This window comes from Carcharhinus amblyrhynchos, chromosome 21, assembly GCF_965287045.1.
Source record: "Carcharhinus amblyrhynchos chromosome 21, sCarAmb.v2.hapA, whole genome shotgun sequence".
NCBI lineage: Eukaryota > Metazoa > Chordata > Chondrichthyes > Carcharhiniformes > Carcharhinidae > Carcharhinus > Carcharhinus amblyrhynchos.
Window position 1 is genome coordinate 27,103,935 of NC_137344.1, and position 13,669 is coordinate 27,117,603.

General features: G+C 39.7%; 1 protein-coding gene across 6 annotated transcripts in view; it reads right to left on the reverse strand.

Annotated features, from left to right (window-relative positions):
- Positions 1-2,171: 2,171 nt before the first annotated feature.
- LOC145356298 (uncharacterized) overlaps positions 2,172-13,669 on the reverse strand; it is a 106,544-nt gene continuing 95,046 nt past the window's right edge. For 2 of the 6 annotated variants that reach the window (XM_080208877.1, XM_080208879.1), the window contains one exon: positions 4,971-5,492. Coding sequence is in view for 2 of the 6 variants with exons in the window: in XM_080208879.1 (XP_080065005.1) it covers positions 5,480-5,492 (13 nt within the window). In the remaining 4 variants the exon portion in view is untranslated. Of the gene's footprint in view, positions 2,389-4,970; positions 5,493-9,965; positions 9,993-13,669 lie in introns of those variants that run through there. The other 4 variants (XR_013889114.1, XR_013889113.1, XM_080208876.1 and 1 more) reach the window with 4 other exon arrangements.

Sequence of the window (13,669 nt, forward strand, 5' to 3'; positions counted from 1 at the left end):
CACCAGATCCTTATTCAATTTGGGATTTTGCAGCCTCAGTCAACCACCATCATCCCCCCCGCCCCCAGACCAGCACCTTTTGGCACTGCTTCTGCTGGTCCACGTTTACACCTCCTTTAGGCTCATCCTGCCTTTTTGTCTGCCCTTATTTTTGCTTTGTGCTGTTGCCCCTGTCATTCAATTGTTTCTGCATTCCCTCCTAATCAACCATCTTGGGCCAAATTTTCCTGTCCTGCCCACCACTGGAATCGTAGCAGGTGGGATAAGGACAATGCAAAAGTCCACTGACCTCGGGCGTGATTTTCCAGGACTAGTGCGCCAGAAAATCCCACTCCTTGCCTTTTGATTTTCCCCCCCACCCGTAGGCCTCGGTATTTGCTTAAAAGTAATTCTAATGAAAGACCATCAGCCTGAAACATTGAAGTTGTCCTTCTTTCCAGAGGTGCTATCAGACGCTTGTAGTTCCACCATTTTGTGTCTAACCCAAATTGGTTTTTAAAACCCTTTTAACCAATTGAAATTATCATGATTTGAATCCACAGGATTTTGAATTGAAAGGTCAATATATTCAAGTATCTTCAAATGAAATTTACAAAGGAAGACAAATGACAAAACACTTGGCTTCAGCACCAGAACATCAAGATAAATGAGAGCGCATTTCATCTTCATTTTTTATTACTGCACAAAATCTCAAAGATTCCAAGTCTTTAGAAAAGGTCACAAAGAAACAAGATTTTACTCAAAATCTGGGTTGCAGTTTGACATTATTCATTAACCAGCTCAACAGCACAATCCTAATTAGAATCGTTCAAAGTCCTTAGTTTTTTTTTAAGAAAGTGCCTTTTAAAAAACCTGGTACCTTCAGTTCCTCCCCATCCCCAAGGCTACGAGAAACAATGCGTTGTGATTTCCATTTCACAGGAGTAAAGGTTTCTGACTGAATGGCAAAGATGAAGGACTTGTTACATGGATAAATTGGAGATTCTGTAGTTGTTCTCCTTGAGAGGTAGAGAGGTTTGATTGAGATGATCAAAACCATCAGCAGTCTGTACAAGCCTGGAGACAAACTTTTCCCATTAGAGGGGAGACCTAGAACAGAGGGGTAATTGGCTTATAGTGCTTGGTAAAAGAAACAAAACAAAGTGGCTGGGATCTGGAATACACTAGACCTGCCTACTTCCACTACACAGATCAAAAAGCGGATGGGAAAGCCAGTTGCAGGACTACAGGATGAGCGAGTAGGATTAGCCATTTGACACAGACGTGGCAAGATCATGACAGTACAGGCAGAGACCTTGTAACCTGTCACCATGGCTGATTGCAATATAGGCGAGCTTTGCAAAGTGGCCAGGAAAGTGTTAAACAGAGATTCTTGTATTTTTCAAATGTTGGTAAGTTTGTAAAATTGTCTCCCACCATTTATTAAACTTCGTTCCAATAATGGAAGAACTGCCAATGCAGAAAGATCGATTTGAAGCTTAGAAAATGAACTTCTATCCCAAACTATGTATCACATGACAGGAGGCAGAAGCAGTTTGTATAAATAGTCCCATGAGGAACACTTCAAGTTTGATATCTGTCAACTGCATTTCAGAATCCCGACAGTCCAGAAGGATGCCATTCAGCCCATCAAGTCTTCACCAACCACAATCCCAACCAGGTCCTATTCCCATAGCTCCACATATTTACTCTGCTAATTCTATGACACTAGGGTCAATTTAGTATTGCCAAGCAACCTAACCCACACATCTTTGGGATGTGGGAGGAAACCAGAGCACCCAGAGAAAACCTATACAGACACAGGAAGAAAGTGCAAATTCCACACAGTGACCCAAGGCTGGAACTGAATCTGGGTTCTGGCGCAGTGAGACAGCAGTGCTAACCACTGACACCATGCTGCCCTATTAACCCAGGACCTTTTCATCACTTCAACTATAATATAATCTAAACATAAGAAAATGATGCTCATTTGCTTGCACTTGACATAACCTACACGTGGAATTTAAAATGACTGGAAGAATACAAGTATTGATGTGCAGGCATACACGTTAGATGGACTTAAAATTCAAACATGTATTTCCACAAAGTCTTTGGGAAAGCTTTCCATTCCTTCAAAATAAAGACATTAGTTACTAATTACAGTGGTTAGTAGATCTAAACCTATCAACCATCAACATTAACCTCATCTCATCTTGGCACATAAGCCCTACTTTCAATTGGCAATGTTAGCCCTACTTTTGATAAGTAACCTTCAAAGAGTAAAGAGCTGCAATCTAAAGAGAATAAAGTTTGAGCTGTTCTTCCATGTCTTTTTCTGACATGTTACCAAAAGTTTCCTTTTTTTCTTTCATTAACTTGAAGATGGCAGCCAGTTGCTCCCTCTGGATCCTAGAATGGAAAGCAGAATGCACAATTCAGTGACAGTACAAGATTAATGTTACTATGATTGTGTAAAATCAATCATGCATTTCATAGCAAAGTCTTCAGTCAGGTGGCAACTGCATAATGAAACGTTTCATATTTACCTCAAAAGTGCTCTATGGTTCCTACCTCAACTATTAAGTACCAGAAAACAGATCTGTGATTAATTAACATTAACTGAGATATCCCAGGTTTTTTGCAATGATTTACACAATAAATACACTTCATGATGTTATATATTGGCCCACTGTTGACAAGCAGGGATCCTTGCTCTTCAGCACAAAGTTACTGACAATCTAAGCATGCAAAAATAAACTGCATTGCAGTACATGCATTAAATAGAATGAATTTAGGGCACCACCTTAAATGCAGGCACATCCGATTCAACATCCAATTACAAGAGATGTGATTTTATTTGTGCATTTCAACACTACACTAATGGTCTGTTCATGAAATGATGGCAATTATGCACTTGTTCTTCCAAAACACTTGCAGCTTGAGATACTCATTTTTATCCCTTGATCTTAAAGAACTTGCATTTATATAGCATTTTACCAAGACTTGCTGAAGCACTTCACAGCTAATGAAGTATTTCTGAAGTGTAGTCACTGCTATAGTGGAGAAAATGCCACAGCCAATTGAGCATAGCAAAGGTCCCACGAACTTCTGGTGCTACGCTGAAGAGTCAGCTTCCATTTTGTCCTCAAAACACAGGACTTGCATCCTCAAATCTTGAGACAAGAGATACACCTTACCAATAGCACAATAAATTTAGCACTCCAAGATTATACACAGAATCCCAGTGTTGGAGGAGGTCAGCCAGCCCATTGAGCCTTTGCTGATAACAATCCCACCCATGCCCTATCCCCCCATAACACACATTTACCTTGCTAATCTCTTGACACTAGGGTCAAATTTAGCATGGCCATTCATCTAACCCGCACATCTTCGTATTGTGGCAGGAAACCAGAGCACTGAGAGGAAATCCACAATGTGCAAATTCTGCATGAATGGTTACTTAAGGCTGGAATCAAACCTTGATCCCTGGCGAGGTGAAGCAGCAGTGCTAACTACTGCCATTCCAATCTGATCTCATCGTTTATCAACAGTGCTACCCCACCTCATTTATTTGTGCCCATCGTAGAGCCATTGAATTCCTACAGTGCAAAAAAAGATTCTTTTGATGGGAACTCCTCAATGAAGCCTTCGAATGGCCTCCTTCTGCACTGTAGGGATTCTATGATTCAAAAACACACTTTCCTTTTTGTAAGTATCTTAAATTTCAGTTCCCCTAATTCCAATTAGGCCTAGGTTCCAGTACTGTAACAAATGCATCCTTAAATTATTGGTTAGAATGTGGAATGGTCAGCCACAAACTATTGAAGCAGACCGAGAAAACCTTAAAGCAATACATTGTACTGAAAGTGAGGGATAAGTGAGCAAATCTGAGTGGCTCATGTAACACAAACAGATTGGAGGTTGTACAGGTTGTATAACCTCCAATAGACTCCAATAAAATGGTCCCTCAGTATTGGCTTTACTTTATCTTGGGTTAATTATTCATTTTGAGACTAGTGACTGAAGGCAAATTCCAATGCATAATAACCAAGGTATAGAATGCAATTTGGAACAAAATGAAAATCAAATTACAAGACCAAATGCAAAGTTAACATTTGGCAAAAGAGATTTCACCAATTCCAGATGAATACTCAACTGCAATTGAAGTTAACCAATTCTGAACTGCTGCATGCAAGGAACAATAATGAGTCGAATGATGCTAAGTGCCTAATGTTTGCTTTGCAGCAAACTTTAGTTAGATGGTTTTACTTTACCCTTGTGTCAATGTTTATCCCCTTATTTCCTGGGGTTACTGGTTCTGTGTTGTATGCTGGAATGGATTCCACAGGTATGCAACCAGCCATTCAATTGATGTAGGGCAGCAACTATTCAAGTGGAATTGCAGGATCCTGATCAGAAGGCACCAGTTAATTTTCTGTCCCAAGTTATGCTTGATACATTTGGATAATAGCTCAGAATCCCAACTGTGCAGATGGAGGCCAGTCTGCACTGACCAATCCCACTCAAACTTGCAAGCCCACATACTTACCCTACTAATCCCTGACATTAGGTTGGCTATGCTAAATTGACCCTAACCTGTACATCTTGTGTGGAGGAAACCCTTGCCAACATGGAGGGCACACAAACTCCAGTGACTGAGGCTGGAACTGAAGCTAGGTTCCTGGCACTGAGACAGCAGTGCTAACCACTGCCACCTTGCTGCCCCTTCATTGGCATGCTTCACTAGACTCCATGCACTCCCACTGTACACGCTAACTCATTATGTGCTATGTACAGGATATACTGCAATAACTCAAGGGCACTTCCCTCCCCTGGAGTGGGATTGCCTTTGCACCCCTAAAGTAATGCACCACCCTAACTTGGATAAAGATTCCAGAAGCACTGAACCACTTGAATTACAAGGTATGCTGTGCATGTCTGATTAGGAGAGAAGATCCCATCAGGTTGACTTAAAAAACTGAACCACCACATTTATAGTAACCTCTTGAGACTTTATTGAACATCGTCAAAGGTAGTGACACATGTAATAGATAAAGCAAATGTTGCCATTTCAGAATTACAAATCCATGTTTACAGACTAAAACATCCCCAAAAATAGTTAATACACTACAATCCTGTAATAAATTCTCCTTTTAAGGCTTAAACCAAACAATTCTGTATTGTGTGAAACAAAATGACCGTCCTGCATTAGTTACACAAAGATATAAGGCTTGCTGTGCACAAACTTTTAACATAGTCTGTATTGCATAATCTGCATTATATATGTAGCTCATAACTGAAAGCAATGAATTATAAATGACAAAGTAAATGCATACTACTGCATTGGACTCTACTGCAACATCTATTACAGAATCTTTAACAGCACCTCCCTACTGAGGACAAGCTTCTTAGGGGATTTTTGGCTTGACATCTGACAAAACTCAAGCCCCCAGTCACTCAGATAATTCCATCAACGTGCAAGAAAGACTCCCGGTTGGCTCTACTCTTCCGCTCTGTAAAGAAAAAAGTTCCTTGTTAAATCAACACCAATGGGGACAAGACAGAACAAAAAACAAACACCTGCTTCTTATTCAGCTGCAAAATTTGCAGATGAATTTTTAGCAAGTTGATAATCCACAACTCCACATAAAGAAACCACTTGTTGCAACAGGGCTCAGCAGTTGACTTTCTGGCACCGTGCCCTTTATTCACAGAGTAAGGGTTGCGAAATCACTCAAAATGCAAGAGCAGCCTGTTAAAACCCTATCGCATCTTTGTTTTGTACATGCTTGGACATTGATCCTCCTCCTTTGCCGAGCAGCCAATGAACCCAACTGCAACTTCACCCTGTGCTTTACCCATCAAGTTGTCTAAAGCAGCTTCCCAACAACATCAAGATCACAAGATAATAGTTAGGCTCTATACCAATCCCTAATTCCACAACCACAGATTTGTTAGTTATTTTTCTACTAGACACTGGGAAGCATTGCAAATTCGAATCACTGCTAATTCAAGTCCTTGCAATTTCCTTCAACTCCTAATCCCCAAATAGTGATTGCATTTCTAGAGTTTAAAAATTCCAGGGCTAAACTATATCAAAGGTGCGATTCTCCTCTTGCCTCTACTGCAATGGAGAATTCAGTGTTCCAGCAAAAATTCAGTGCACTGCAGCAGCACCAGAGAATCCCAGCCACGGATGTGGTCAGAGGTTCAGTGTTGAACTTCTTGAACAGGTTGCTTACTTAACCATGCTTCTAAAATTCATCATTTATTTTGGACTGAAGACAGGAATACAGTTAAATTGCTAGCTTTGCTGTAAATAGCCACTAAACCTGTCATCTTGGAGCCGTGTTTGAGAAATAATGTTACAAAACCCTGTTTAAATGTTTGATGCTTTGCAAACTTAACAGAAGGAAATGCCATAAGGCTGCATTGTATAGTTATGTGCTCTTTAGACAATTACACTGCTCAGTTTCTCACTTATGCATAGAAATGTTGCTTTTGAATAGACATTTGAGTGTGCAATTTCAGATTGACAACTGACATTGTCAATTAGCCTATAAACAAGTTACAATTGATAATTAGCTTATAAAACAAACTGATACAACACCCATTTCACTTCCACAAATTTGATTCACAAATGGAAATTTTTAAGTGTGCAAGGGCGTGCCACCCATGTAAACTGTAAAATAAATCAGTTTGATAAGTGATTAGTTTAAGATTAAACTGAGCTTGGTGTATTTTAAGCAAAAACCCCAGAGTGTTGGGATTTCCACTCATCCTACAAGTCTCTTCATTGATGCTGGCATTGGTAGCCAATGATTGCACAAGTCATGCATGACAAATTGGTTTGAAAGACCCTCAGCAGACATTGTGCTGCCCCCTTCAAGGTCAGAAATTATACTTTTGGGTCCTTTTTTAGAGGCTCACATAGGGAAGAAGAAAATTTGCATTTCATTGGCCTCCTGGGCAATGCATTGTTTTGCCAGGTTACAAAAATACAAACAAACAGGAAACTCATTGCAGCAAAACAACCCCAAAGTTCATCAAGACATCATATTGTAACATTTGAGACACTCAGTCCTGGGAAGTTTCACAAGTACCTGATGAATGTTGATTGAGCCAATAAGGTAACGCCCCCCCCCCCCCAAATTAGGGTTTAATATGATTTTGGGAAGTACAGGATTTGATTTGCTAAGATTAGACTACCAAATGCTACAGATGAGTAATATGCCCAAGGGTAGATGAACTACCCAATAAATTACAATTCCAGATAGGAAGCTCAGATGAATCAAAGCACCTTCTGTTTAAAAAGCAGCAATATTTTGTACTAAAGATTTCTCTGGCCTGCTATACATTTGAACCCCTCTGATCACTGCAGTGCTTAAACAAGGGATAGCAGAATTTTTCCAACTCAGGTTGGAAGAAATGTTCAGACTGGAACCAAAGACAATGGCAATCAGAATAGACACATCATGGGTTAGCCAAATAGAAAATCCAGCAACTCAATTTGTTAGCATGAATTATCCATTTCTCCCCACCTATTATGGTAGCTCCCTCAGCTTTAAAGGCTTTCATGCCTAGATTCAAACCTACCTCGGGGGGGGGGGGGGGGGGGGGGGGAAACTTTAACCCACCTGCATCACTAACAAACGGTCAAAATTGACTCAGCATCTTGCACTTAGAGTTGTGCATCAATTAACAACTGCCAATTCTCCCGCAAGGCAGGAATTCCTCAAATGCAAGAACTGCAGGCACAGAATCCTAACGCACTACCTCCCACGCAGATGCCCATTTCAGGACTAACCAAGAGTTCATTTCCATGGCATCTGGAGTGTTTTCACTTGATAAACACAGCAAGAAAAAAACTAACTGCATTAAGGCAAAAAGGCCATTGCAATTTTTTTTTAAACTCTACTGGCTAATGGACAAGCTCAACATTTATGAATGTTTGTGGATAAAAGATCATCTTCCAAGCTTTCTGGAGGAATCTCTCAATGAATCATTACTAGATATTAAAATAAAGGGAGCAATATTTTGCATTGAAATAAGTTACTTCCCTCTTTTGCAAGCATTGGAGTTGAGATTTGACATTGTCACCAGTGTGAGGAACAAGGAAAACTGTAGCAAATACACAGTATAGTACAAAAACCTGGACTTACCTTGACATGATGGTGCATACTCTAGGAGACACCACAATCTCTGGTAAGTGCAGCAAAATAATGCAGACAGATGCATGCAGGAAGATGTTGGCAGAGTGCAACAGAAGTAAGAGAAAGCAGCAAGAAAGTGGACCATTATCTTCAAATTAACCAGTGTCCTAGTCAAGTGGTGGTTAGTAGCAAATCAACTTTTCCCACAAACTTAGTTAGAGGTTTAAAGTACAAAATGAAAATACATGTTTATATACATCAATACATTTCTTACAAGCTCCTAAAGTTGTACTGACTCAACCAATAATCACTTCAGTATTTCATCAGCTGCAAAAATAAGTGCATCAGGATGTCCTGAAGTCATGGAACATGCTGTACAAATGCAAGTTTTCTTCCTCTTAAACTTCAGTTGTCATTTGTGATAATTCTGAGATGACTATCAGAAATTCAGCTGAGATATTTTCATCAACACATGTCCAAGCACTAAATCAAAACTCCCTCATTTACACTAATCCTCTCCACTAGAGACATTTGGGATTAGATTACCAGATATAGGCAGGTCTGGGAAGTTGTCTTTTGACCTGGTGTTGGATTTGCAGGGGTGCAAAGGAAGATCTTTAGCTGCAGTTGTCAATTTGTCAACACCCACTCCCTTCTGAAGGGAGATCATGGAGGTAAAAAAGCAAAGAGAAAATCAGTGAAAGAAGCACTTCAAGGTTTTCCTGTTACTGCAAACTGGTGATTTTTTTTAATAAAGTTCACTTAAGCTTTCCAGTAATTCCAATTCAAACTCTGCTACTTTTGAATTAGTAATGCAAGGTGAATTTGAAACTGGATTAACCAGCCAAATAACTTGGTTTTCAGCAATGTCTTTTCAAAGCAACTTGTATATGCACAACTTGGTTTCCAAAGATATGGTATTGTTAAGTGCTATCTCTTATTGGGCTGATATCTAAAAAGGATGACATCTAAAAACTGCCCATTAAGTGGGATGTTTCATTTAACTGTTTAAATAAACCTTATACTTGGACATGTCAGACTCAAATCTCTGACCAAACTGCTGTAATAGATGATCAGGGCACTTGTTGAATCAGCTTCAAGTCTAGAATAGAAATTAAAGTACTGATAGCTAATACTAAATGTCTTTTCAGGCAACTTGAAATGCAAGTGTAATAGTCAGAAACTTGTCATTCTCTAGATACCATTCCCAATAAAAAGCATCTTTTTCTTTGCAAATTTAAATATGCACCTCCCAAAATGTAAAAAATTCTGCAATATCAAACATTTCTTTGAAATACAAACCTCCCCACAGGATATTTGCATAGTTAACAGAGGAATATTTTGCAAGTTTGAGAATCATTGTGCCTTTCAAAATTAGATAATTTCAGCAAAAGCATATGAACCAACATCACAAACCTGAGCATCTATGCAACTTTCCATGTCTACTGTAATAACATTTCCACAACACAAGACAGCCCAGGATTTGTGACAAGCCTGAAAGAGAACTTACTTTTGTTCCATCCGAAAGCAGCCTTTTTTGTTATATCAGTTAGTCCTTCCTCAATGTGTAAAGCATCCAGAGGAACATGGCTTATCCTTTGAACTCAACTCATCTCCCACTATTTTAGCAGCCAAACTCAAAACCCTGCACATTCAAAAATGAAAGCATGCAAACCCAAGCCCCACACTTGATGTTACAGCTACTTAGGAAACAAGTCAAAGTATAATGGCCTTAATTCAGACATCTAACACTACAAACTTCGTTCAAGAACACCACGTGCTGAACACTGCACATGTAGCAGCACTTAATGAACTCATCTCAAACCAACCTACCTTTAAAAGGCCTTAATCTGTACACATCTTGTTACCAAGAGAAAGGAAGAAAGAAAACATGTCATTTTACTTTAATGCAGACACTTGCCTGAAATGTTTGAAAGAAACCTTGGTGCTAGTTGGGAAAGGAAATGGATTAACAATTCAATCAATTGTTGAATTCAAATGCACTTGTAACCTGCCAAAACAAATTTCTAAAAAAGGATCAACAGCTGCCTTCTATCCCTAGTATTCAGACTCTTGTGCATCAATACACAGGAGCTGTCAAAGGAAGTCTCTTGGTCAACTCAAAAGTTGAACTTTAGTGATGATTTCACAATACTGACTGGGTCAGAGAGAGTACAATGATGTGACTAAACCAGATTTCTGATATACCTCACGTCCACAGGCTACAATGTCATTCCTCAAATGCATAAATAGGTTAAAATCAGAATAGAATTTTTTCCTATTTGGAAGATTTCAATTAACAGCCTAAACGCAAGTGATATTGCACTTGCCAGGCCATAGACCATCAACTCCCATGCCAAGAAATGGGATCTACACACTATGCCAACATGTCCCTGATCAACTTGATCCATGTTATCTGCCTTGTCGCTCTCCATCCATTTTCTCAAGTTATCTTGGGAAATTAAGGATAGTTGGCTAAGGGAGTGATTGGTCTACTTCTATTGCCTTGCAATGCAGCTCAAATGGAGGGTTCAAAAGTACAGCACATCCCCTTTAACTGGAATGTGTTGTTTAAGCAATGGTTTTAAGTGTTTTCAAAAGATAAACACTCAAATTGACATATGACTAAGGCCACCAACACAATGGCTCTCAATCAATATAATTCCAAACTCTTGCTGCAAGTGTATATGAACAGCTGGGTCAACTGAGGCACAACGGAACAGGGCAGAAGAGCCTGCTGGATCATGCTACTGAAAATGGCCAACTTGCTGTCACCCAGATGACTATTTGGCAAGGAATTTTATCCCAGAATGTGCAGCCAGCATGGTCAGAAGAATTATTCAGATATTTGTGTTCACATCTATGAACAGGCCTTTGTTAATAGTTCAATCACAATTCAGATATCAACTGGTTAGCACTCTCCTGCTACTCATGAATAGCCTCTTAAAATCACACCTTATCACTGGACCCAGCAACTTATGAATTGAGTAATGATTGCATTTATGCAACATTAGATATTTTTTACTAGAAAATTGCAACAACCTGGTTAACATTGGACCATTTGTTAAAATCAAGTCACATTCTCTGGTCACCTGCTAACAGAATCTTCACTGAAGATTGCGGGGTGGGGGGGGGGGCAAATACTATGCTCAAAAGGGAAAAAACCCATGGGATTTTTTAAAACAACCGAAAAAGCCATTTAAAATCTACAAATGGCAGTTTAATGCAACTGTTGCCTGCATTAGTTGCAAATGAATTGCTTTTGGATACAATTATTCCAACAAAAGCTTTTTGCTTTTGACAAAATATAGCAGACAGTGGAAAGCAACTGTTTCCCAAATTTGTCAGATTAGAAACCCTTCATTTTCTTCCAAATTCAAGGGAATTAAACAACTGGGGAAAGTTAATTAAACAATTTTAAAGCATTTTTGTACATGAGATCTATTGAAGTACAGTATAGGTGTTGGGTGCCCTCTAGTGCTTTTTGTGTACTATGTTCCTTCCTGTGATGTTTCAAAGTGCATCCATACAACTAATCTGTGCCCTCGAGTAGCAAGATGGAAATCTCCAACTGTGGAGAATTCAACCTGTTTTTAAATTCCCAAAGTTTGGGAATTGGGCAGGGAACCAGTATCTCCTGGAATGGTTTACTAAATTAATCTAACCAGCAATCACAATGATTACAGAATATTTCAAATGGCAGCTCAAGTTATTCTGAGCTGATATCCATGGCTATCGAATGCTCCAAGACAGCAGGAGCTAGAGAGACTTAAATAAATGCATTGCAGGCATCAGGTGGTTATTGGTTTAAAAGTACAGCAACAATATCTACACCCACATCCCCACTCCACCAGATTCTTGGCACATCCTCCATAAGTTAATTAGCAAGTCAGTTTCCAAACAAACGGTTTGGAATTTTTGGCCAAATGCACTCCATTTCCCTTCCATTCTCTTCGAAAGCCCTTGAAACAAAACCCTGCATTGGGCCAAGCTTTTAGTCACTACTCCCAACATTCTTGAATATGCCTCTGCAAAGTTCTGGGATGGCACAGTGGCAAGCACTGCTGCTTCACAACACCAGGGGCCTGGGTTGGGCAACTGATGTTTGCACATTCTCCCCATGTCAGCATGGGTTTCCTTCCACAGTCCAAAGATGTGGAGGTTAAGTTGACTGGCTATGCTAAATTGACCCTTGGTCAGGGGAATCTAGTCAAGGCAAAATGCATTGGGTTGTGGGGGTGGGATTGTGGTCAGTGCAGACTTGATGTGCCAAATAGCCTCCTGTAGGATTCTATATCTCACAGAAGTCCCCCATAAATGTTTTAGCTATCAAACAGCCTTTCCTTCAGAGTGCCATTGCCAGGAGTCATATAGTTTAGTTTTTGCCCCTTAAATGTTCCTGCAATGAAAAAGATCACTCATTTGTGTCAACCTTTGTGCTGCAAGGGAGCAAACTTATTGGACATGAACACAAGTGGGCACAGGGGGTGTGGTTGAATTTTGTCCAGACAGCATTATAGAGAGCATACTTCCAAACTCTTCCAATTGCTGCTCAGTTATCCAACAGCCAATGTTTTAAACACTGGCTGTTTTCAATGTCTGGTTGATGTCTTATCAGGAACACTGCAGGGGTTGGACATTGTAAAAGTTTGACCAGGATTCTGGAGAGGCGTCATTTAAGATAAAAATATTTCTAACCTTCACCTACAGTAATGAAAACCAAAACCTAAAAATACATTAACAGCTTCAATTTACCCACTTCATCTTTCACTTGCAAGTTCACATGACAGAAGCAGGTGTATAGTTTTTCTTGCATGGCTTCAGTACATCTTTGATTTAATGAATTACAAAAAAGAGACACCCACTGACAGCACATGTACTGAGAATATTCCACACTATCACATGATGCATTGTGCTAAAGACAAAGTATAATTTCACAGCAAAAAAAATCAGGCTCATTTGCAAACAATCCAGACTTGGCTGCAATTTTGTTTCTGCACAAAAATGAATACACACCACTGGTTACCAGTGACAAGGAGACTCATTTAGCTGATTATCTCACCATCTGTTATAAACTAAGATTTTCAGATGGGGTGCTCAAAATTTATTACCAACAAGGGAGCAACCTAGTGTGATACTGTACCTTTAAGAAAATGTTCTTTGCATGACCTGTTCTATGCACTCATCCATTCTGTCACTGCAGCAGCATAATTGCCCTCCATTGTATTTTAATGGGACAAATGCATGGTTCTGCTTTGAAATATCCCAAGGGGAAAAACAGTGGGGCTTGGTTGACATGGAGTCACATGACTGGGATATAGTCAAGCTTTCATTGAACTTGACAGTCTGCTTTTTTTGGGATTTCTACAGAGGTCACTTCCTCTGCATCTCTTCTCAAGAGACTAGAATCTGCCAAGAAATTAAGTTACTTATAGATTCTGATTGGTGGTGAACCTCGTGGAAGCTGCTGCACAGTAATTAGACAATTCTCTTTCTGCATTACTTTCCAGAGGTGTAAGGCCAGAAATCTAAGCCCT